Source organism: Loxodonta africana, chromosome 6 (assembly GCF_030014295.1).
Source record: "Loxodonta africana isolate mLoxAfr1 chromosome 6, mLoxAfr1.hap2, whole genome shotgun sequence".
NCBI lineage: Eukaryota > Metazoa > Chordata > Mammalia > Proboscidea > Elephantidae > Loxodonta > Loxodonta africana.
Window position 1 is genome coordinate 98,979,152 of NC_087347.1, and position 25,977 is coordinate 99,005,128.

Genomic DNA, 25,977 nt, shown 5'->3' on the forward strand with positions numbered 1-25,977 from the left:
CTAAAGGAAAATCAGCTCAAAGCCCATGCTCTGCTAACCGGAAACAGGACCAACGGCCCCCAGGAGAAAGCCCAGCCCAGGCTTCTTCCTCTGCCAGTAAGCTATGAGGCACCAAGAGATTCCAAGCATGAACAATTATTAGTCCACACTACAGGTGCCCAGGCAGAGTCTACTCAGTATGCAGAATGCACAATTCTTCTAACTCATTAGTCATTCCTCACCGAACTCTTGCAGGTTAAGAACTGGGTCACATAAATGAAAACGAGAGCTTGCAGGTGCCATCACTCATTTTGGACTAAGGAGCTGAGGACCACACAGGACTGTATTTGGAGGATCCTGTTTCCGGCTGCTGTTTCAACATTGAGCACACTTTTTTCTTTTTTGAAGAAAAAGAGGCCACATAAAACCCCTTTCCAACAAACTCCCCTTGACCTTCACAATATTTACAATCATGTTACAATTAATTCATTAAGGGAACCTATTTTGGGTTCTCTAGTGCTCAAAGTTGAACAGAGCTGATGCCGCCCTCTATCCACTCAATTCTGAATTAGAAGGTAATCTTAAAAGGCTCTTCGCACCCATTGTTCCCACTTTCTTCCAAACTCCAATTTTTTAATGTATTTTTTTACTCTATGTTTTATTTTTAGTGGAAAGGAGAGATAGGGAAGGGAAGCAGAGCACAAACAGAGCTTTAAGGAGCCTGGAACGCTGAGATGTCAGAGAGCAACATGCCACAGAATGGCTGCTACTGAAAGATGGGATGAGAGAAAGACAAGGCTCAGCGCTGTGCCAAACCATCACAACCACCCCCACTCGCATTCTGAGCAGCCCACAAAAAGGCACTTTCATCACACTGAATGACAGTCCCTGGGCCCAAGGAAGGCATTTGTTTCAGTCCCTGCCTTAACAGAATGGCTATTTCTATCCACCATCCGGGGAGTCGGCGAACCAGCTCAGGCAGACAGAACCTTTCTTTGTGATGGGGCCTAGCGTGATGTGATCTCAGCTCGTACCACATGGCCAGCACACCACAAACTGCACACATCCACCCACCAGCCAAGCAACCTGGAGAGGTTCCACTCCAGGTGAGAAGAGCCTTCCTATCTCCTAAGAGAGGAGGAAAAAGAGGAGGCGGATACTTGAAAATACTTCTTGCCTCTTGTTGCAGATTCGGAAGCCAAGTTTTCGGCCCTAGGTTTTGCTCAGTTCTGAGTTCAGGATTTGCTTAAGCAGAAGAGTTGGTTCCATCATCAGATAAGAATTTGGGGAAGATATAATCACAGCTATACATCATTGAGGAGGGTGACATGGTCTCTTACCAGCTCTCATGGTGACATGGTGGCCGATTGGCACCAAAGTCTCAGCAACAGTAGCTGACAAGTCATCCCTGGCTTGGAATCCTAACTCTCTCACCTGCCAACCAAACTACTCAGGTAGGCCATGACCCGAGAATGTGGAGGCAGTTCCCGCTGAACACCAGGACCCACCCAGAGTGCTGGACCCAGGCAGCCAGAAGGACCATCACTGTGCCCAGGCAAGGGCACAATGCATCTTCAGAATGGAAGCTTGGAAACCCATCTCATTATCAGTAGACAGCCAGGGCTACCATGGGGCTCTGGAGGCACAAATCCCATTCCTTCTCCTCTCCCTTCCCCCACCCCATTCCCATCTCTGTCTTTTTGCAATGCTTCATTAATGGTCCATATGGCCTGATAGAAAAAAGAACTACTCATAATTTTTATTAATGCTTATTATGGGCCCACAAGAATAGCAGGGCCAGCGTAGTGCAGAAGAACGCACATATGTCAGACAACCCTAGGCTCCAGTCCCAGCTCTGCTACCCCCTACTGACCTGGCCAAGCAACTTCACCTCTCTAAGCCTCAATTTCCTCTCTGATATACTGGCAATAATAAAGCTCACGAAGTTGTTACAGTTTTTTTTGTTTGTTTGTTTCTAGATTTTATTTATTTTGATATTGCTGTTGAGAATATACACAGCAAAACATGCACCAATTCAACAGTTTATACATGTATAATTTAGTAGCAATGATAATATTCTTCTAGTTATGCAACCATTCTTACCCTCCTTTTCTAAGTTGTTCCTCCCTCATTAACATAAACTCACTGCCCCCTAAGGTTCCTATCTAATCTTTCGAGTGGCTGCTGTCAATTTGATCCCACGTAGATAGTTCTTAAAAGAGCATACTGCTCAAGGCACACCTTTTTTACTGGTTAACTACTGTTCAGTTTTAAGACGAATTCAGGGGATGTTTTTGGTTTAAGGTTTAAAGATTATCTCAGGACAATCATTTTGGGGGGTTGTTCACCCTCCATGGCTCCAGAAATTCTAGAGTGAGTTAGAATTTTAAATTCTGTTCAGCTTTCCCCCTTTTGATCAGGATTCTTCTATAGATCTTTGATCAATACGTTCAGTAGCCAGACACCATCCAGCTCTTCTGGTCTCATGGCAAAAGAAGCAGTTGTTCATGGAAGCAATTAGCCATACATTCCATAATCTCCTCCTATTTCTGGTTCTCCTTCTTCCTCTATTGCTCCAAGTGAATAGAGACCACTTGGATGGCCACTTACAACCTTTTAAGATCCCAGGCACTATAGGATGAACAAAGAGGTAAAAGAGAAGCAACAAACACATTATTAGGCCAATTAACTGGGATGTCCCATGTAACCGTAACCCTATACCTCCAAACCAAGGAACCAAATCCCATGAGGTGTTTGGTCGTACGTAAAGCAGCCTCAGCAGCTACTCTTTTTTTTGTCATTGTTATAAATATATCTATCACACAACTTTTGCCAGTTCAACTTTTTACAGGTGCACGACTTATTGACAGCAATTACAATAATCAGCTGTTCAACCCTACGCTTAATGCGATTTCTGTTAAGGTTTAAAACGCAATAACATATGTAAAGTGCATGGAGGGTATCTGACACATAATAGCTAAATAAATACTCTACTTCTTAGTAGTAGTATATGACAATAAAAGAGATCAGACTGGATCATCCTCAGCTTAAAACTCTTTAATGGTTCCACCCTGCCTACAGGATAAAGTTCACTCAATTTTCATCAAACTCTGATCTAGCCCACTTTTTAAGCCTCGTCTCCCAGCATGGCTCCCTGTATCCTGTATGTCCCTGAGTTGCCCAAACACGCTTCATAATTCATGTCTTCATGCTTTCGTTTGGCTATTCCCTTAGCCTGTAAAACCCTGCTAGGTTCTGCAGTCCTCAGGACCTGATCTTCCACGAAGCCTTTCTTAATTCTCCACTCTCACACCCCACCCACCAGAATCAGTATGAAGGGACATTCTTTCATGCTCCCATAGTGTTTTATACATACGTCTCTTGGAAACACATAATGCCTATATGGATTATAATTATGTATGTGTCTGTCTTCTTCCCTGTAGTGGAAACTCCTTATAGACTGCCTTAAGTACCTTGGTGACTCCAGCCTCTAGCAGTATTTACCACATGTTCAGTACTTAACACTCTTCAATAAATAATAGTAATAAAAACCAAATGAATGAAGTTTAAAGAAACTAGAACTGGAAAACAAGAAACTACTTCTCTAGCTTCTGGATAGTCCACACCTAGCTAATTTGGAAGGCAAATACGGCTTCTGTAGGCTAGGATGCAGCTACTGGTACTTGAACAGCAGCAACAAGTAACCATGGTTTCTAATTCCTATGCGCCCTCCTATTTACCATGCTGGGAGTCACAAGCCCTACAAACTCTCCTAGAAGAAACAAAGGAGAATTCTACATGCTCTTTCAGGTAAAATTTTGAAAAACACACACCAGACGAACACAGGAGCGTGGGAGATGTCAGGACTCCACAATCATACTTTTGAAATATTAAAAGAAAATGCAGCGGAATTGTAGAGAATGAAAAAAGAGAGAGTAGATAAAGCTATCCAGTAAAAAGAAGGCTTCATGATCCTCAAAAACATTAAAGGTTTAGACATTTGAAAAAAAAGCTCACTGGTCCACCACATTTTCATGAACCACAGGGACAGTGGGGACCTTCAAAAGTCATATGATTCAATTTTGGACCCCTAGGGAAAAAAAGGCCCTCATAGCACCTCCTCCCATTCCTAATTTACGGATCATCACAGCAAGAGATCCCTGAGCCTTACTCAGTAATCCATTCCAAGGAATTATTTCATATACATGTACATTTCATCTTGCAGATACAGAAATACATAGCTACTTCCCCTCACACTAGCCTCAGTGCATATTTAAAAAGTTAAATCAGTCTTCCACAACTCCCTAATAATTTCATTTCAAGGATGCATTAGATATTCTTTATTGCTACCAACCAGCATCCTCTTAGCATATTTATGGTAGCATATCCTGTCAGAGCCTGATTTTATTCTGAATGGTTTTCTTTGTGGCTCACCATAAATTGGGTCTCAACTTACCACCAAAGTTAGACCGTATCTTCACAAGTCATCCCTGGGACCACCTAGTTCTGACATTTCATAATGTAGGAAAACCCAAACACTGAAAACGATCCAAACTTCATTAGTAAATGAAGACTCAACAATTATTATCATTGTTTGTTAACTGCAGGATTTTTTTAAATGTAGTTCAGCCGTCCTACTTATAAGGTCAGCTTAGGGGAGACAGGAATATATTAAAATGGCCCATATACTTAGCACAACACATAAAAAATGCTATTTGGTTCTAACCATATAAACCAGTTGCAGTCAAGTCGATTCCAACACATTGACCCCATGTGTGTCACAGTAGAACTGTGCTCCTGTGCTCCACAGGATTTTTCAATAGCTGATCTATGAGTCAGAATTGACTCGAAAGCAATGGGTTTGGTTTTTGTTTTTGTTTTTTTGATTTTTCAGAAGTAGATAGCTTCTTCTGAGGCACCTCTGGGTGGAGGCGAACCATCAAACTTTTGGTTAGCAGCTGAAAACATTAATCATTTGTACCACCCAGGGACTCCTCCAATAATGAAGTGGGAGAGAAAAAGAAGAAAACTCTGGCTCAAATGTGATTAATCTTACCTTAATAAAAATATGAAAGAGGCTGATAATAGTGGGCAAGGGGGCTGAGTAGAAGCAAACCAAGAAAACATGTTTTGGTAAAAAGAGTAACAAAAATAAAAGTAGACAGAAAACAAAAGTTACCATCAGATACACCAAAAACCCCCAAACCCATCGCCATCGAGTTAATTCCAACTCATAGCGACCCTATAGGACAGAGTAGAACTGCCCCATAGAGTTTCCAAGGAGCGCCTGGTGGATTCGAACTGCCGACCTTTTGGTTAGCAGCCATAGCACTGAACCAGATACAGACCCATATAATTAATTAAAAAAGAACTCAGATTCAGATATATTTTCCTCTTTGGTTTTCTACAATAACCTCACTGTGAAGACCTTCAAAATTAATTGATGTCTGAAGCAAGAACATGAATAACCATACACCCTAGCGAGGAACATTACATACTGACGCGCATCTCCCACACTGGTGTCCCGGGTCAGAATTAATCTAACAGATGTATTCAGGGCTGACTTTCATGAATTTCAAATAGATTAGCCAGCTCAGCTTTTAAAAACAAGCAGATCTAACATGACAAGGTGGTTCTTTAGGTTTTATTTTTATTTTTTGCTTTTTAAATCTAGAGCTACCTAGAAAGGTGGCAGCATCGAGACATTTGACAGTGTAATTGCCACAGCATTCAAATCTGCAGGCAAGGACTTGATGATGAAATGCAAAGTAGCAGGAGATGCCCCCCAGCTCTGTCCAGATGGCAAGCTCCGCCATGCAAGTTCCAACCTGTCCCTGATTTGAAAGGACAGGTGGAGAAATGTCAAAATTGCTTCTTTTCCCCGCTGTTATTTTGACACAAATCCTCCAGGGCCAAGGCCAGTCCCAGAGAAGAAGACTAATCTTGAGGGCACGAATTTAGGCTTGAGGCTACCTATCTGGAGGAACAAATGTCAGGATCTGGGTGGGTGGTTGAAAGTAGGTTAGATGAAAGTATAACTAAGGAATGCTGAGTACCAAGAAGAACAGCTCAATAAGCAACAAGGATTTGTGATTTTATGACGCTGTAGAAAGTTCCTCGATGCACAAGAATTTTGCACGCTTACGGTTTCTTTCTGGAAGATACTAGTAAAGAGGAGACAGATGCACAAAATAAATCAACCAAAAATATACGATTAGAGCAGCAAGAATAAATACTTTCTCTTTTAAGGAAAAAGGAAATCTTATACCTGCAGTCCACCACCTCTCTGTCTGTTTGTCATACTGTGGTGGCTTGCATGTTGCTATGGCGCTGGAAGCTATGCCCCAGTATTTCAAATACCAGCAGGGTCACCAACAGTGGGCAGGTTTCAGCAGAGCTTCCAGACTAAAGCAGACTAGGAAGAAAGGCCTGGCAATGTACTTCCAAAAATTAATCAATGAAAACAATATGGATCACGAAAGAATATTGTTCATATAGCGTTATGATCATAAGGATGGTGCAGGACTAGGCAGCATTTTGTTCTTCTGTGCGTGGGGTTGCCATGAGTCAGCTGCCTCGCAGCAACTAACAACAAAAATACCTGCAGCGGCATCTTAAGACCATTATAGGAATATTATGACCACAGCATACAGAACTTTTAAGCTTCTATGTGGCAGAATAACTCTGCCAAAAAAGGTGGCAAAAGGAAGAAATCTCCTTGGAAATGAGGTATGGAGAAGTTAAATAACTTGACTGACATCACACAGAAAATCAGGGTCAAAGCCATAACTCAGTGTTTCCAATTAGCAGGCCTCTGTTTACAGCCAAGGCACATTGATTCCCAGGCTGCAAATATCACTTAATGTTTTCAATTACTCTGAAAGGCCCAGGAGGAAATAAAGAAATAGCACTTACCTTTGACAATTTGCTTCGCACACGCATTGTAAACCTGCTCTTGGGTCGTGTTGGGAGGTAGCACTCTGTCGAAGACGTATGGCTTCCCTTGCTAACAAAGAAGCACAAAAGAAAGAAAAAGGCTAAGAAAACACATTAGAAGGTTAGGAATAAAAAACACGGCTATTAGCATTTAGACCATAGGTACTAAATCACCGACCCTATCCTTTAGGGCAATTCCTCAAGAAGACTAGGGAATTTTTACAGCATGAATCATGCATACCTAGTGTGTCCCAATGTACGTTGAGAATCCAAGAGCCAAGAAAAAAAAAACAGTTTTTTAATTAGAAGGTTTTTTCTGATGAAAGGTAGGCTGAGGCTTTATTCGATCATTTGGACAAATAATTACTGAGAGCTTTCAGTGAGCCAGGCACTAACCTGCCTCTCATGAAGCATATGATTGAGTGGGACAGAGGTCAAGGGAGACCTCGCTGAAGAAGGAGCAGTTAAGCTGATCTTTAAAGGACAGAGGCAGGAAGAGCGGTAGGAGAGAGTATTTCAGGCAGAGGGCCATGCAGACAAGAAAAGGCCTGGGGTATCCAAGGCACTGGAGTATAGTGCCAGTTGAGGTTGGAAAGGAAATCAGAAGCCAGTTCATGCAGGGCACTGATACAGCCAAGGCAAGTGCTTGAATTTTATTCAGTGGAAAGGTGACACAATCAATTTTAAAAAACCGCACTTATTAGATATTATTGCTTCATGGAGGGGGAGGGTACTGTGGCAGTTCAGTGGTAGAATTCTCATCTTCCGTGCAGGAGATCCAGGTTCGATTCCTGCCCAACGCACCTCATCTACAGTGACTAGCTTACATGTTGCTATTGTGCTAAACAGGTTTCGGCAGAATTTCCAGAATAAGACAAACTAGGAAAACAGGCCTGGCAATCTACTTCCAAAAATCAATGAAAGACGTATGGAATAAAACAATGGTCTAATCCTCAACCAATAACGGAATGGGGCAGGAACCGGGTGGCGTTTCATTCTATTGTGTATGCGAGGGGGGGTCACCACCATGAGTTAAGGGCTGACTCGATGGCAGCTAACAACAACACTGCTCTGTGGAGGAGACAATTTTGCCCCAAAGAATTCTAGTGTTTTCTTTCACGTGTTAAAGTGGTGCCCTCACTGGTTCTGAAATAAAGAGGGTGCTTCCATACAGTACATCAGGGTGATTTCCCCAGGTGTGGGGTCTTGGGATTTGGCTCAATTCAAGGAGGCAACTGGTACAGATAAAGGGAAGAAGCTGTGCCATGGTACCCTATGAGCCCTGAGCCCCAATAACTCAATGTTCAACAAGGACTACTGAATATTTACATGCCCAGCATGGCGCTGAGCACCAGGGGCAGGTGGTGGATAAGGCAGACACAGCCTCTCTCCTCCAAGAACCTGCCCTAACAGCATCTCTTGCCCCACCAAGAGGAGCAGCCCCACCCCACCCTGCCCTTTCTCATAGTGCCATCCACCCAGACTGCCCTTCATCTTCATCTTAGCCAAGTAGCAGAGGGGAGGCCAGGGGAAGAGAAGGGAGGGCAGGGAGAGCCCAGAGCCTCCTTTACTCCTGCCCAGTTCCTCCCATGAGTAGCTCTGGCCACCAGGAACTGCCCAAGGACAATCTAACTCCTTGAAAAGATAACTGCTCAAGGGATCCAAGGACAAGTCTTATTACATCCTATAACCTTCACACAAAAATAAGCACACAGCTGTCAAACTGCCTTAACCACAGAAGCGGACGGCAGGGAAGTCGCGTGCTTTGGGGGTTATGCTTGAGCTTTCTTCTTTGAAAATGGGATTCAGCCAAAAAGGTAGGTGAGCTATTTCCAATTCAGTCTCAGAAAAATGGAGAATGAGATTTTTGTTTTGTCTTTTGTTTTTACGTAAAGCAGCAGAACCACAGTCATTCTGTTAAAATTAGGAAAAGGATGCATACAGATCATTCCGATGTTTTCTTTCCATCAAGTGCCATCCATTTAATGAATCAAGTATTTGGTTGAATAACCAACCAAGAGAATGTTTCTCACCATGATTTACTGCCAACTATCCTACTACATTATTATTAGCTTTATCTATTTGTAAAATTCAACTAAATGACAATAGGATAATAAGAGTAAACACAGAATTTCCCTAAGTATCTGTCATCCACTGATCCTTCTGAGAAGATGCAGCTTTAATTAATTTAGAGCAAATCCACTATTTCTCCAAACTTGATGAGAATCACCAAAATAAACCATCTATTAACAGTACAATGGTGTTGTCTACAGAAAATATACTTAATGGGGGGGGAGGATATAGTCTACTATATTGTGGTGTATGTTTCAAAAGGAAACCCTGGTGGCACAGTGGTTAAGCGCTATGGCTGCTAACCAAAAGGCTGGCAGTTCGAATCCACCAGGCACTCCTTAGAAACCTTAGGGGGCAGGTCTATTCTGTCCTGTAGAGTTGCTATGAGTCAGAATTGACTCGATGACAATGGGTTTGGTTTTGGGTTCAAAAAGTAGGACTCCCCAATTTTGCCCATCAATTTAAAATACTTATTAGAGTGCATTATACTTTCACTTTAAAAGAGAGACCAAAAAACCCTTTGCCATTTAGTGGGTTCCGACTCACAGTGACCCTATAGGATAGAGCAGAACTGTTTCACAGGGTTTCCAAAAGAGTGGCTGGTAGATTCAAACTGCCAACCTTTTGGTTAGCAGCCGAGCTCTTCACCACTGTGCCACCAGGGCTCCTTAAAAAGAGAGGGGGGAGAAATCTCTACTCCTCATTTAAATAATATCATCTGTCAAGTGACAGAGACAATAAAAAAATTTTCCATAGCCTGGAATTAACAGCCAAACAGAAGCTGTCTTCAAGTCATTATGACTGAATTGGTATTGAAAAAAAGATAAAATTTAGAAAATCAATTGTTATGAAATCTATATTGTCAGGACTAAACAGTTAATAGATGAAGTCCTTACAGTTGTAAACATTTTATGTTTCCTTTCATAGACTGGGCTGGACATAAGCTTTTATCTGAGGTGAGTCTTAAAGTTGTGGAAGAGATTAATTAGCATTTTGTTACTTAATATTTTCAAAGAATTGACTGGTGATATGGACATGCCAGCTGTATGTGTCACTGCCATTAAAAGAAGATACTAAATTACTCTTTGCTTCTTTGGTAATGGTATGAAAATCTCACAAATCCGGATGGAGACTTGAGCAATGGCTTGTACCTCATGAACACCAAGAAGAGATTTTCTCCCTGTTTCTGATCCCACTAAGGCTCAGGGATCCTGTGGGCACGAGCCTGACCTAGCTTGCACTAGTTGTCACTGAGTTTGTGGTTACGAATACACTGTGGAAATTGCATTTAATAAAATTCGAACACTTGGAACTAAATGATGAAGCCACATTGACTCCTTGAAACACCTTCCTTTCAGATCAGTGTCTATTCAACACTTGGTTCTTTCCAACAACCTCTCTGGCTACTCCTCATCAGTCTCCTTTGCTGATGCCTCTTACAAGCTTCCAAATGACAGTATTTCCAGGATCCAGAACTCAGCCTCCTCTCTGTCTACAGTCTTGACCTTCGTGTAACTTAAATGAACATTTCAATCTTCATCTTTCATCTAAATTTTAGATTCATATACCCAGTCATTTACTAAACATTCCATTTGGCTATTAGCCATCTCAAACTTCACTGACCAAAACAGAACTATTGATTTCCACTGCAAGACCCACATCCCAGCAAGCCTTCCATATCTGAGTAAGAATGGCACCATCAATTACCCAGTGACTCAAACCAAAATCCTATGAGTGATTCAGTCTGTCCTGCAGATTCCATATCCAAAATATATCCCAAATTCAATCACTTCACATCATCAATGTCATATAACCTTAGCCCACACCACCCCATCTCTCACCTGGACAACAGCTATAGCCTCCATTCTTGCTCCTAACAATCCAATTCCACTTAGCAGCAGAGTTAGCTTTCAAAACTGTAAATCAGATGCTATCATCCCTTTGCTTAAAGCCTTCCAGTGGCTCCTATTAGACTAGACCCTCTCTGACCTCACCTCTCTGCATTCTTCTCCTTCTAACTACAGTGTAGCCCACTGGACTTCCTTCAGTACTGTGAACATGCCATGTTCATTCCCCTGCTCAGATCTTTGCTCTTAACACCCCCTTCCATTCAGAAATCTCTCACCTCAGATCATTATTTGGATGCTTCCTTATTATCCTTCAGACCACAACTCAAATTTCTCCTCTTTTGAGGGCTTCTGTGATCCTAACTAAAGCAGCCCTACCCCCACCCATGGCATCACTCTATCACATTATTCTATTTGGTCTGCTCTTTAGCAGTTATTATGCGACCTATCCTCATCCAACCAAATGGAGTACTGTAAGAGAGAAGTCACCTAAACCCCTTAACTGCATGTAGGCAATTCTGTTGCAATTTGTGGGGGGGATCTGTAGGGGATTCACACACTCCACACACACAACTACTAAAAATGAAGTCTACCCAACTTTGTCATGAAGCCTCCATGGACAACTGCACTAATTACATAGGAGCAGTGTAAAATTAATAACTTACCAGGAACACATACAAAAAACAACAGCAGATGGTTCTTACATTTTACAGTTAAAAAAAAAAAAAAATCAAACCACCGGTATTCCTATCAACTTGAGAGCCAAGTGTCTGAACCATATGGCCTGCCTATTAATACATTTGACCTGTTACCCAACTACTGCTCCCCAGCCTGGCAGGGATATTACTCTAGGAGACAGGAAAGCAAAAGACTCACTTAAGGGTTTAAAAGATTGGCACCATGAAAGATGTTAAAGAAACAGAAATTAATTACGCTTAGAAGAGATAGGCAAGAAGTAATCTAATACCACTCTCTAAGACCAACCAAGAGTTGAGACGAAAGACTGCCAATCATTTGAGTATAGCTTTTCTTCTATTTTTACCAAGAAAGACATAAATTTCCAGAGAGCTTCAAACTTACTCTGTTGAATTATCTTCAGACACTGAGGAGTATTTACAAAAAACAACTGAGAACAATCATTGATTTTTTTCCTGGATCATCTCTGTTCCAGGTGTTTATGTGAATTCTTCCTGAAAGTACAGGAGATGGATGGCGAGTTTGAGTTCTTTCAGAAGATGACGACCACCCTCTCACCACTGTCCACCAACACCTTCACCAACCACAATGATTCAGAACTTTCTATACTTTTTTAAAAGGCAAAATAAAACAAACAAGAAACAGTTGCCCTTGAGTCGATTCTGACTTATCACAATCCCATGTGTGTCAGAGTAGAACTGTCCTCATAGGCTTTCTTTTTAATTTTATTTTGTTGTTGCTTTTGAGAATATATGCAGCAAAACATACACCAATTCAACAGTTTCCACATGTACCACTTAGAGACGCTGACTGATTACATTCTTTGAGTTGTGTAACCATTCTCATCCTCCTTTTCTGAGTCGTTCCTCCCTCATTAACATAAGCTCACTGCCCCCTAAGGTTCCTATCTAATCTTTCATGTTGTTGTTGTCAGTTTGATCCCATTACAGATAGCTCTTAAAAGAGCTTAATGCTCAAGGTAGGTACTTTTTACTAGTTAAGCTAAACTGTTGTTTGGTTTTAAGTAGACTTGAGGGCATATTTTTGGCTTAAGGTTTAAAGACTATCTCAGAGCAATAGTCTCAGGGTTCATCCAACCTTCATGGCTTCAGGAAGTCTGTAGCCCATGAGAATTTGAAATTGTGTTGTACATTTCCCCCTTTTGATCAGGATTCTCCTATGAAATCTTTGATCAAAATGTTCAGTAATGGTAGCCGAGCACCATACAGTTCTAGTCTCATAGCAAAGGAATCAGTTGTTCATGGAGGCAATCAGCCACACATTGCACATTCTCCTTCTGTGCTTGAAGCCTCAGCACTTTTTTTTTGGTCATTGTTATAAACCTATCATGGATTGAATTGTGTCCCCCAAAAATATGTGTCAACTTGGCTAGGCCATTATTCCCAGTATTGTGAGGTTGTCCTCCATTTTGTAATCTGATATAATACCCTATGTGTTGTAGATGCTAACCTCTATGATGTTAACGAGGCAAGATTACAGGCAGTTATGTTAATGAGGCAGGACACAATTTACAATTGTATCTGAGTCAATCTCTTTTGAGATATAAAAGAAAGTAGCAAGCAGGGAGGACAGGGACCTCATTACCACCAAGTAACAAGAGCCAGAAGTGGAATGCATAGTTCGGACCTGGGTCACTGCGCTGAGAAGCTCCTAGACCAGGGGAAGATTGATGACAAGGACCTTCCCCCGGAGCCAACAGATTGAGAAAGGCTTCCCCTGGAGCTAGGGTCCTGAATTCAGACTTCTGGCCTCTAGACTATGAGAGAATAAATTTCTGTTTGTTAAAGCCACTCACTTGTGGTATTTCTGTTATAGCAGCACTAGGTAACTAAGACAACATCTATCACATAATTTTTGCCAATTCAACTTTTTACAGGTGTACAGCTGATTGACGGCAATTACAATAACTGACTGTTCAACCGTACCCATAATCAATGTGATATTTCCATCACTGTTATCGCCCCCTTTCCTCCTCCTTCTTGCCCCTGGTAACCACTATTTAACTTTATTGTCTATAAATTTGCCTCTTCTTGTCAATTTGATCCCATATACATAGTTCTTAAAAGGGCTTAATGCTTAAGACAAAAATTTTTTACTAGTTAAGCTAAACCGTTGTTTGGTTTTAAGCAGACTTCAGGGCATACCAGGTTGCATAACTGGGAACCACTATTTAACTTTATCATCTATACATTTGCCTCTTCTTGTCTTTTTATATAAGTGAGGTCATACAGCATTTGTCCTTTTATGATTGGCTTATTTCACTCAGGAGCCCTGGTGGTGCAGTGGTTAAGAGCTCAGCTACTAACCAAAAGGTCAGCAGTTCGAATCTACCAGCCACTCCTTGGAAACCCTATGGGGCGGTTCTACTGTGTCCTATAGGGTCACTACAGTCAGAATTAACTCCACAGCAAAGGGTATTTCACTCAGTGTGTCTTCAAGCTCCATCCATACTGTAGAATGTATCAAGACCGTTTCTCCTACTAGCTGAGCAGTATTCCGTTGTATGTATGTACATTTTGTTCATCCATTCATCTACCGATGGGCATTTAGGTTGTTTCCACTTTTTGGCTATTGTGAGTAGTGCTGCAGTAAATGCTGGTGTACAAATCTGTTTGAGTCTTTGCTTTCAAGTCTTTTAGGTATATATCTAGGAGTAGAACTGCTGGATCATAAGGTAGTTCTACTTTAAGTTTTTTTGAGCACCAACCACATTGTTTTCCACAACGGCTGTACCATTTTGCACTCCCTTCAGCAGTGGTTAAGAGTTCCAATTTCCCTACATCCTTGCCAACATTGTTAATTTCAGGGGTTTTTTTTTTTTTTTGGTTTGGGTTTTTACGTTAGTCATCCTAGTGGGAGAGTAATGGTATCTCATTACGGTTTTGATTTGCATCTCTCTGATGGCTAATGACCTGAGCACCTTTTCATGTACTTGGTGGCCACCTGAATGTCCTCTTTGGTGAAATCTCTATTCAAGTCCTTTGCCCACTTTATGGGTGGATTATTTATCTTTTTGTTGTCAAGTTGTTAAAGTTTTATATATATTTGCTTAACAGATTCTTGTCAGATACATGGTTTCCAAAGATATTCTTCCAGTCAGTAGCTTGTTTTTTCATTTTGACAGTCTTTTAATGAACAAAAATTTTTAATTTTTTTTTGAGGTTGCATTTATTTTGTCTTTTGCTTTTTGTGCTTTTGTATTATATTAGATAACTCATTGTCAAAAGCTAGGCCTGACAGTGTTGCCCCTGGTTTTTCTTCTAAGAATTTTATAGTTTTAGTCTGCACATTTACTCCTTACTCCATTTTGAATTTGTTTTTGTGTATGGAATGAGGCATGGATTCTGTTTCATCCTTCTGCATATGGAAATATAACTTTTTGAGCATCACTTGTTGAAGATGCTCTTCTTTCTCCTCTTCATAGGTTTTCAGGGGTTGATTTTTCAGAAGTAAATGGACAGACCTTTCTTCTGAGGTGCCTCTAGGTGGACTTGAATCTCCAACTTTTCAGTTAGCAGCCAAGTATTTTAACCATTTGCACCACTCAAGGACTCCACTTCATCTAAAGGTAGGAATTACTGTAACATTTATCTTAGGCTGAGCTCTCTAGAGGTGCAAAGCCAGAGAGAGGGAGATTTATTTCAAGAAAATGGCTCACGCAGTTGTGGAGGCTGGCAAGTCCCAAATCCATAAGTCAGATATCAGGTTGGAGGCTCCTCCTTATTCATGTGGTTGTAGGGGCTGACAAACCCAAAATCGGCAGGTCAGATGACAGGCTGCTTGCTCACAGGGTTGTGACAGCTGGTGAATCCCAAAATCTGCAGGTCAGACGACAGGCTACTGGCTCATATCCCAAGAATCAGAGGATGACGAGTAGGATGCAGGATCCAGAGAGGACGAGCTTTGCCAGAACATCTATATATGTTGGATGCAGGCCACACCCCCAAGGAAACTCCCCTTTCAACTGATTGTCTGCTCAAATCAGTTCACAAAATGAAGGATGATTACATATCTACCAAACCACTGAGAATCATGGCCTAACCAAGTTGACACATAACATTAACCATCACACCATTTTATAAGCTGGAAAACTAAGGCACAGCTACACTATAAGCTCAATTATTTCAGGAAAATAACTTTAAGGCTCTAATTCCAAATGTTCTTCCAAGTGCTGTTTCCCCACCCACTGCTGTCAAGTCAGTTCCAACTCATAGCGACCCTGTAGGACAGAGTAGAACTGCCCAGTAGGGTTTCTAAGGATCACCTGGTGGATTTGAACTGCCAACCTTTTGGTTAGCAGCCAGGCTCTAACCACTACACCACCAGGGTTTCCAACCTGTTTCCCCAAGAAGCTTATAATTTATTGGAAAAGCAGGAGACATATAAAACAACATACTCTAAGATCGATATGAAAAGACTGAAGCAAACTGACTTAGGAGGTAAGAAAAAAGAGAGGCCCCTCCTCACTGAAGCCTGTAGCCATCAGGAAAGTATTAATTATGATGATGGGTCTGACATGAGGCCATTGAGGAAAGAAGGGCTCACAATCTGGGAGCGAGGAAAGGACTAGCAAGAAAAACAGTGGGCATGGACATGGCAAGCATGCCTTTTAACAGAAGGAATTAAAAATAGGCAAGGACTGATCAGAGGAAAAGACAGAAGGCTTGCTATGAAAAATTCAAGTTACTTAGAAAAATTCTAGAATTTTGCAGATCCTAAATGGTGCTTCCAGGTTATCTTGATTCAATAGCTTGTTTCACAAATAAACAAAGTGAGGTTGAGAAAAGGTCGATGATTTACAGAGGGTCACCCAACCAATTACCTAGCAGATAGGTGCCTAGAACCCAGACCTCCTGGCTCCCTATTAAGTTCTCCTAAAGTTCTGGCTTTAAAATCACTTGCTCCGCAGGAGAGCAGTGGGATGCAGACCCCAAATTTTCATAAAAAGACCAGACTTAATGGTCTGACTGAGACTAGAAGGACACCGGTGGTCATGGTCCCCTGACCTTCTGTTAGCCCAAGACAGGAACCTTTCCCAAAGCCAACTCTTTAGACAGAGATTGGACTGGACAATGGGACAGAAAATGATACTGGTGGAGACTGAGCTTCTTAGATCGAGTAGACACAAGAGACTATGTTGGCATCTCCTGTCTGGAGGGGAGATGGGAGGGCAGAGGGGGGCAGAAGCTGGCTGAATGGTCTAGAAAAGAGAGAGCGGTAGGAATGAGTGTACTGTCTCATTAGGGAGAGAGCAATTAGGAGTATATAGCAAGGTGTGTATAAATTTTTATGAGACTGACTTGATTTGTAAACTTTCACTTAAAGCACAATAAAAAATTTTTTAAAAATTACACATTTCTAAAATCACTTGCTCTATCTGAATATCAAGGAAATAACAAACTTGAGCCTCTGGTTCTTTTTCTCTTGCTTTCCTCCCAGTCAGTTCTAAATTATCCCAAATATACAATTACTTAGTTAAATTAAAGAGTCCTTACTATAAGAACTGTAGTATTATGGATGTTGTACTACAGATGTTGCCCCATAGGGTTTTCTTGGCTGTAATCTTTGGGGGAGCAGATCGCCAGGTCTTTCTCTCGCAGAGCCATGGGGCAGATTCAAACTGCCAACCTTTCAGTTAGCAGCCAAGTGAGTGCTTAACCATTGCACCACGAGGGCTCTTTAGTATAACAGATAGAGTGGAAATCGCAGCTTCTTAAAGTTTGCATGAACTTTAGATCAGCCAATTCAGCCTCCTCTCAGTGCAGAACTACCATCTCCATGAGCCCTGAGAGGGGACAGTAAGGCCACTGGCAACTCAAGTAATTACAATTGTAAGAAAGTTATGTCCTAATATTGAGTGGAAATCTGCCTCCCTAAAACACTAAACTTGGCTCTAACCTTCAGAACAAGACAGAAGAAGGCAGGAGAGGGGCTGGCATCATACCCTTGTTTCAGTGTGGGAGCTAAGTGTTCAATGTCTAAATCTTTTTCTCCTTATCTGAGAGAGAAAGGAAGCCAGATGTGCTTCCTTCCAGGGAGCTGTGTGGATCTATTTTGACATGAAGGGCTCTGAAGACATCCAAGGTTAAGACATCAGTAAATCATTATATTAGTTTGCACAAGAAATTCAATAAGATACACTCATAGACTGTGAAGGGCTTTGATAACAACCCGAAAGAATGTTTCCAAAACATTAACCAAAAAGCAGGACATCCTTGGGCTAATGTTGATACTCATTTTTTACCAACACAAATAGCCTGCTGGGAGAATCACCCTATGTTTATTATTATTTTTGGTTATGTTTATTAGGATTGTCTAATCTGTTTCAAGGGTACTGTCTTAGTCATCTAGTGCTGCCATAACCAAAGTACCACAAGTGGATGGCTTTAACAAAGATAAATTTATTTCCTCATGGTAAAGTAGGCTAAAGTCCTAATTTAAGGCGTCAGCTCCAGGGGAAGGCTTTCTGCCTCTGTCACCTCTGGAAGAAGGTCCTCATCCTCAATCTCCCCAAGGTCAAGAAGCCTGTCAGGCGCAGGGACCCCGGGGGCCAAAGGGCATGCTCTGCACCTGGTGCTGCTTTCTTGGTGGTATGAGGTCCTCAGCTTTCTGCTTGCTTCCCTTTCCTTTTATCTCTTGAGAGATAAAAGGTGGTGCAGGCCACACCCCAGGGAAATTCCCTTTACCTTGGATCAGGAAGGTGACCTGAGTAAGGGTGGTGTTACAATCCCACCTAATCCTCTCAACATAAAATTACTATCACAAAATGGTGGCCAAACACACAATACTGGGAATCATGGCCTAACTAAGTTGACACATATACATAATTCAATCCATGATAGGTACAATTCAGTGGTTTTCAGTATATTCACGAGGGTATGCAATCATCAGCACTATCTAACCCAGAAGGGTCCTGGTGGTGCAGTGGTTGTCTGGCTGCTTACCAAAAGGTTAGCAGTTTGAATCAGCCAGGTGCTCCTTGGAAACTCTATGGGGTGGTTATACTCTGTCCTATGGAATCATTATGAGTCGGAATCAACTCAGCGACAACAGGTTTGGTTTTTTTGGTATCTAACCCAGACTATTTTCATCACCCTAAGAAGAAACCCAGTACCCATTAGCAATCATCCCACATGACCCTTTCCCCCCTGGCAAACACTAATCTACTTTCCTTCTCCACAGATGTGCCTATTCTAGACACATCATATAAATGGAACCATGTAATATGTACTGTTTTGTGTCTGGCTTCTTTCATGAAGCATGTTTCCAAGATTCATCCATGTTACGCATGTATCAGTGCCTCATCCCTAACACTCCACTGCATAGATACACTACATTTTGTTCATCCATTCATCAGCTGATGGACATTGGGTTGTTTCTACTTTTTGGCTACTATGAACATTCATGTACATGTTTTTGCATGAATATATGTTTTCATTTCTCTTGGGTATAAATTTAGGAGAGGAATTGCTGGGTCATAATGGGTGTGGATTGTAAAGCTGTATTTAACTTTTTGAGGAAATTGATTTCTGAAGTGGCTGTACAATTTTACATTCCCACCAGCAATGTATAAGGGTTCCAATTTCCTCACATCTTAGTCAATACTTTTTATTGTCTATCTCTTTGATTATAGCCATGTGAAGTGTTATCTCAGTGTAGTTTTGATTTGCATTTTGGGAGAAGTATTTTTAAATTGGCATGCACATATACTAAAATGTATTTCCACAAGCATAGACTCTAACAGATACCTGTACATCAATGTTCATTGCAGCATCATTCACAAGAGTCAAAAGTGTCCATCAAGAGATGAATGGATGAACAAAATGTGGTATATATATACAATGGAATATTACTCAGCCATAAATGAAATGAAATTCTGATACATGCTACAATATAGACGAGCTATGAAAACATTATCCTGAGTGATATAAATCAGACACAAAATGACAAATATTGTATGACCCCACTTACACAAAATATCTAAAACAAGTACATGCATAGAGACCAAGGTTTATTAGTAATTACCAGGGGCTCGAGGGAGGACAGAATGGGAGTTATAGCTGAAGGAGTGCTGAGTTTCTGTCTGGGGTGATGCAAAATCTTTAGAGATAGTGGTGATGGTAGCACAACATGGTGAAAATAATTAATGTCATTGAATTGTACATGTAAAAATGGTTAAAACGGTAAACTTCTTGTTTTTATATATATATATATATATATAAAACCCACTGCCGTCAAGTTGATTTCAACTCATTGCAACCTTATAGGGCAGAGTAGAACTGCCCCATAGAGTTTCCAAGGAATGCCTGGTGCATTCAAACTGCCCACCTTTTCATTAGCAGCTGTAGCTCTTAACCACTACGCCACCAGGGTTTCCTACATGTATATATAGTTGTTGTTAGGTGCTGTCTAGTTGGCTCTGACTCACACAGGCCCTATATATAACAGAAAATGTTATTCGGCCCTGTGCCATCCCCATAGTCATTGCTATATTTGAGCCCATTGTTGCAGTCGCTATGTCAATCCATCTCCTTGAGGGTCTTCCTCTCTTTCACTGACCCTCTATTTAGCCAAGCATGATGTCCTTCTCTAGGGATTGGTTCCTCCTGATAACATGTCCAAAGTACAGGAGATGAAGTCTCCCCATCCTTTCTTCTAAGGAACATTCCGACTGACTTCCTTCAAGGGATTTGTTCATTCTTCTAGCAGTTCATGGTATAGTCAAATATTCTTCACCAACATCACAATTCAAGTGCATCAATTCCTCCAGTCTTCCTTTTTCATTGTCCAGCTTTCACCTGCATATGAGGTGACTGAAAATACCATTGCTTGGCTCAGGCGCACCTTAGTTATCAAAGAGCATCTTTGCTTTTTAGCATTTTACAGAGGTCTTTTGCCCAGTGCAATACATCATTTGATTTCTCAACTGCTGCTTCCATGGGCATTGATGGCTGAGCCAAGAAGAATTAAATCCTTGACAACTTCAATTTCTTTGCCATTTATCATGATGTTGGTTATTGGTCCAGTTGTAAGAATTTCATTTTCTTTATGTTCAAGTGTAATCCATACTGAAGGCTGTGGTCTTTCATCTTCATTAAGTGCTTCAAGTTGTCTTCACTTTCAGCAAGCAAGGTTGTGTCATCTGCATATTACAGGTTGTTAATGAGTCTTCCTCTAATCCCAATGCCTAAATTCTTCATACAGTCTAGCTTCTTGGATTATTTGCTCAGCATATAGATTAAATAAGTATGGCAAAAGAATACAACCACACACCTTTTCCGACTTTAAAACTCATAGTATAACCTTTTTCTGTTGGAACGACTGCTTCTTGATCTATGTACAAGTTCTGCATGAGCACAATCAAGTGTTCTGGACATGTTTAGAAGCCCTGGTGGTGTAGTGGGTAAAGCGATTGACTGCTAACCAAAAGGCTGGCAGTTTGAAACCACCAGGAGCTCCACAGGAGAAAGATGTGGCAGTCTGTTTCCATAAAGATTGATAGCCTCAGAAACCCTATGGGGTCTCTATGAATTGGAATCAACCCGACACCAGTGGGTTTGGTTTGGTTTTTTGGACATGGTTAGGTTCCAAAGACCAAGTCATTATGCAAAAACTAGTGTTGTGAGAAAATGGAGGATGGCTACATCATTATACAACTGCTAAATTACATCATTACATAACTGCCAAACCACTAAGAATAATGACCCAGCCAAGTTAACACATAACCCTACCGATGATAGCCAGCATTATTCTCACCTTGAACCTTGATATTCATTACTGCCAAGTGTACATAAAAAAAAAAAGCTAATGTGCAAAAGACATAGTAGATTTTGTAGTATCATCATAAATATGAAATGTCAGATAATGAGATAGTCAATAAGTGAGTAGATATATTTGAAAAGAATGGAAATATCTATTTGTGTGTGTGTGTGTATATATATATATATACACACACACACAAAGCCACAATAAAAAATTTTGAAACCACTGGATAGAATGTCAAAAAAATTTTATTTCAACATTCATTACGGGTACAGAGATGTACCCAGCACTGTAATACACTGTTGTGCTATTATCTTAACATTTACGAAGTGGCCCAGAATGAGAGAAGCATCTTATGTAGACTATATATCTCTCTACATGCTTTAAGAAAGAGAACAACTGATCAAGAAGTATAAGGGGATTTGTGTTAGGATTTCTGTCCTTCTCGCTCCAGCAATCAATAGGTAGAATGTTACCAATTACCTGTTGCACTCCGAAGAATGCAGTCTATAAAGTACCTGGTAGGTAAAAAATAAATTCAAATAAACCTGGTATAATGCCCAGCTCTCTGAGGCATACTTTCCTCATCTGTAAAACAGAAACAATAATATCTACCACATAGACTTCCTGTAAAGATAAGATATGATCAGGCAGATAAAGGACCTATATTACAGTGTCTGTCCTTACAGAAGATACTCAAGACACAAACAGTGCTATTATTCTGTTATAACACCTGGCACTTGTATTACAAACTTACAGAGCAATGACCCCTTAAAGGAAGGGATACTAATAAGTGACTACTGCCAATCATGCACCAGGTCAGGGACTTGGCATTTGCTGCCCTCATACCTAAGTGCCAAATCACACCTCCGGCTCCCTCGGGCCCTAGGTCTGCACTTGAGCTCAGCTTCCTGGAGCGTGGAGGCCACTTAGTCTCCAAGGGTTCCCGAAAAATTCTCTCTGTTCCAAGACCTCCCTCTGTGTCCTTTAAAATTAAACAAAATTTCAATGTTTAGTCATAAAGACTGTTTAGGGAAGGTGTGACTGACCAAGCCATGGTCTCTTCAATTACCTCATATGCATGCAAAAGTTGGACAATGAAAAAGACAGACAGGTGATGTTGGGATGTGGGAAGTGGGGGCGGGAACTCATATTCGTTGTGTCTCTACAGTGTGTCAGACATGTTATATGTTGCTGGCCCCCAATTCGGCCCCCAACTCCAAGAATTTCACAGTCATGCAGTTGCCCTGTCTCTTTCCATATCCCTTTACCCTTCTTTACCCCATTATCCACCTCCCATTTATCTGGCTGCAAAATCCTACAGTGCGTGCTGGGGTAAAGCATTCCACAGCCGGCAGTGACCATCAGCTTGTTCCCCATCACCATTACAGCCACTTCTGGTCTACTAATCCCCAAATGTAGCCTCACAAGGAGACCTGACTTCTCTGTCAGCTGAGCCCTCCACACTAGCTCCACGTTCCATTCCATGCCTGCCCCTATCTACCATCCAAGTTGGGATGACTCTGGGTTTGGGGATGCAAATACTGAGCCCATCCCCCAGCCCAACATGGCTCTGTGCCCCAAGGAAGGCGGCTGGTGCCAGTTCTGGCCAAAGCCAAGGCTGCTCCCAGGAGAGTCTGCAATGAAACAGATGTCCACAAAGCAGTGCCTGGCTTCTAATGGAGTTGCCAAGGCAATGCCAAGCACTTCACATTTCAAGAATGAACAAAGGAAGTACACAAGAACAACTCTTGTAAGCCTTCTTCCTGCAGGAAGCCAGGCTAGAATTCTTTCCTTTCTGCCAAAACTCCTGCTGTGTGGACTCACAGGCACTGTCAAGATTGCAGACAGCTATGAAAAACCTTCTCGGAAGGCAAACTACCTGAGCGATAATGAAGAAATTTAGAATTATTGCTTGCCTAACGGGTATAATGAAGACAGAAGTTTTACTTCTGCTGAAGAGAACAGAATCTGTGTTTCAAAAATAAGGTCCTTATTGTGTGTGATTTTCATTTCACATCAAAATGCAGTGAACTCTCCCCACCCACCCCCTTTAGCTATTCAGTACCACGAACTACCATGCCACAGGGAGTAGTAGAGTCAGAGAAAGAGGTGCTAGTCCAGGAACTCGTTCCTCACATACTTTGTGTCCTTGAATAACTTACCTATGTATTTTCTGGGCCTCTTCCTCTGTAAAGTAAAAGATTGGGTCTTTCTGGCTCTAACGTGCAATAATAATTGGTAGCACAGGGGTTCTGGAATTTCCCCCAAAAGAATGGTTTCTGCCTGGACTTAGAAGAAGTAATACAGGAATACAAACAGAAACCTGTTTACCAGTATACAGTGTACCAACGTTCACTGCAGCACTGTTCACGATAGCCAAAAGGTGGAAACGACTGAAATATCCATCAACGGATGAACAGATAAACAAAATGTGGTATATATATGGAATATATACACCATATGGAAAAATACTCAGCCATAAAGAGAAATGAAGTCCTGACACATGTTACAACATGGACGAACCTTGGACACTTTATACTAAATAAAACAAGTCAGTCACAAAAGGACAAATATTCTATGATCCCACTTACATGAAATATCTACAACAGGCCAGTGTATGAAGCCCAAAGTTTATTAGTCATTACCAGGGGTGGGGAGGGAGGAAAAAGGGGGAGTCTTTGTTTAGGGGGCACTGAGTTTCCATCAATGGTGGTGGAATAATTTGGAAATGGACAGTGGTAATGGTCGAACAATACTATGAATGTAATCATCGCCACTAAATGGTACATGTTGAATCGGCAAATGTTTTGTTATGTAGATTTTTACCACAATAAAGCAACTTTTTTAAAAAAGAAAAAAAATTTGCTGCTGTAGTTATTTCAACAGAAGTGGTTTTCTGCCAAGTCAAGTCTGAAAAAAACCAAACCTTCCTCACTGAAGAGGAGATGAAAAGCAGTTTCATTGAAGGTAGAATGTAGGATTTATTTTGCCAAACGGAAGACAGCAAAACAAGCCTGAGGCTTATCTCTGGGGCACATCGCCCTAGTGGCAGCTTCCTGTTGCAACTCTTTTCAACCTGGTCAGACTGCCACTCTTCAAACCTCCCCCAGTTATGCTGAGACTCACAGTGGAACTCCAACATGGAAACCACATGGCAACACATGCAAAATTCTCTTGGCGTAGTGGTTAAGAGCTACATCTGCTACTTAAAAAGGTCAGCAGTTCAAATCCACCAGGCACTCCTTGTAAGCTCTATGCGGCAGTTCTACTCTGGCCTATAGTGTCGCTATAAGTCAGAATCAACTCAACGGCAATCAGTTTGATTTTTTTTGTTTGCTTGTTTCAATTAAAAAATAAAATATAAAAGCTTTTGCCCAGATCTTTACTGCAAATGCACTTAGCTAAGTATGATACATACAGAGATGTCTGACAAACATGCACTGCAAATACTTATAGCTATGACTTCCTTCACTCTTCAGAAACTGCCTGTTGTTTTTATGTGCCATGGAGTCGGTTCCGACTCATGGTGACACTGTGTAGAACAGAATGAAACAATCCCCAGTCCTGTGCCATCCCCACAATCGTTGCTATGTTTGAGCCCCTTGTTGGCTACTGTGTCAATCCATCTCATTAAAGATCTTCCTCTTTTTCAGTGACCCTCTACTTTAGCAAGCATGATGTCCTTCTCCAGGGAATGGTCCCTCCTGATAACATCTCCAAAGTATGTGAGATGAAATCTTACCATCCTTGCTTCTAAGGAGCATTCTGGCTGTACTTCTTCCAAGACAGACTTGTTCGTTCTTTTGGCAGTCTATGGTATAGTCAATATTCTTCGTCAACATCATAATTCAAAGGCATCAATTCTTCTTCAGTTTTCCTTATTCATTATCCAGCTTTAGCATGCATATGAGATGATTGAAAACACCATGGCTTGGGTCAGGTCCACATCTTTGCTTTTAAACACCTTAAAGAGGTCTTTTGTAGCAGATTTGCCCAATACAATACATTATTTGATTTCTTGACCGCTGCTTCCATGGGCGTTGATTGTGGATCCAAGTAAAATGAAATCCTTGACAATTTCAATATTTTCTTCATTTATCATGACGTTGTTTATTGGTCCAGTTGCAAGGATTTTTGTTTTCTTTAAGTTGAGGTGTAATCTGTACTAAAGACTGTAGGCTTTGATCTACATAACTGTAATTATTCCATGTATTGGACAGTAATTTTACTTTTACAGATATTCAGATTCCTCATTTCCATTTGTTCTTCATAATTTTGGAAGTAGGGCAAGAATATTACCTTCCCTTTCTGAGAATGGAAAGTGACTTCCATGGCCATGTGGGAGTCAACAATTTGAGATGAGACTAGGATCCAGGATTTGTGGTTCCCAGCCAAGCTCTCCTTCCATAATACCATACTGCCTCTTGTAATTATTCCTCTAAGAACATATTTAACTCCCAACTACAGATTTTCTAAGAATTCTATGCATTTACATTTAAAACAAAATGCAGCAAAACCCACAGTGCAATGGCTTGCTATTAGATAAAATGTTGTTGTTGTTGTTAGGTGCCATCGAGTCTGTTCCCATTCATAGTGACCCCATGTACAACAGAACAAAACACTGCCTGGTCCTGCACCATCTTCACAATCATTGCTATGT

At 41.2% G+C, this 25,977-nt stretch overlaps 1 protein-coding gene across 1 annotated transcript in view; it reads right to left on the reverse strand.

Moving 5' to 3' along the window:
* Positions 1-25,977, reverse strand: part of KIF5C (kinesin family member 5C) — a 208,426-nt gene that overhangs the window by 116,598 nt on the left and 65,851 nt on the right. The window contains exon 2 of the mRNA XM_003405850.4: positions 6,895-6,985. Within this exon, the coding sequence (XP_003405898.1) occupies positions 6,895-6,985 (91 nt within the window). The remainder of the gene's footprint in view (positions 1-6,894; positions 6,986-25,977) is intronic.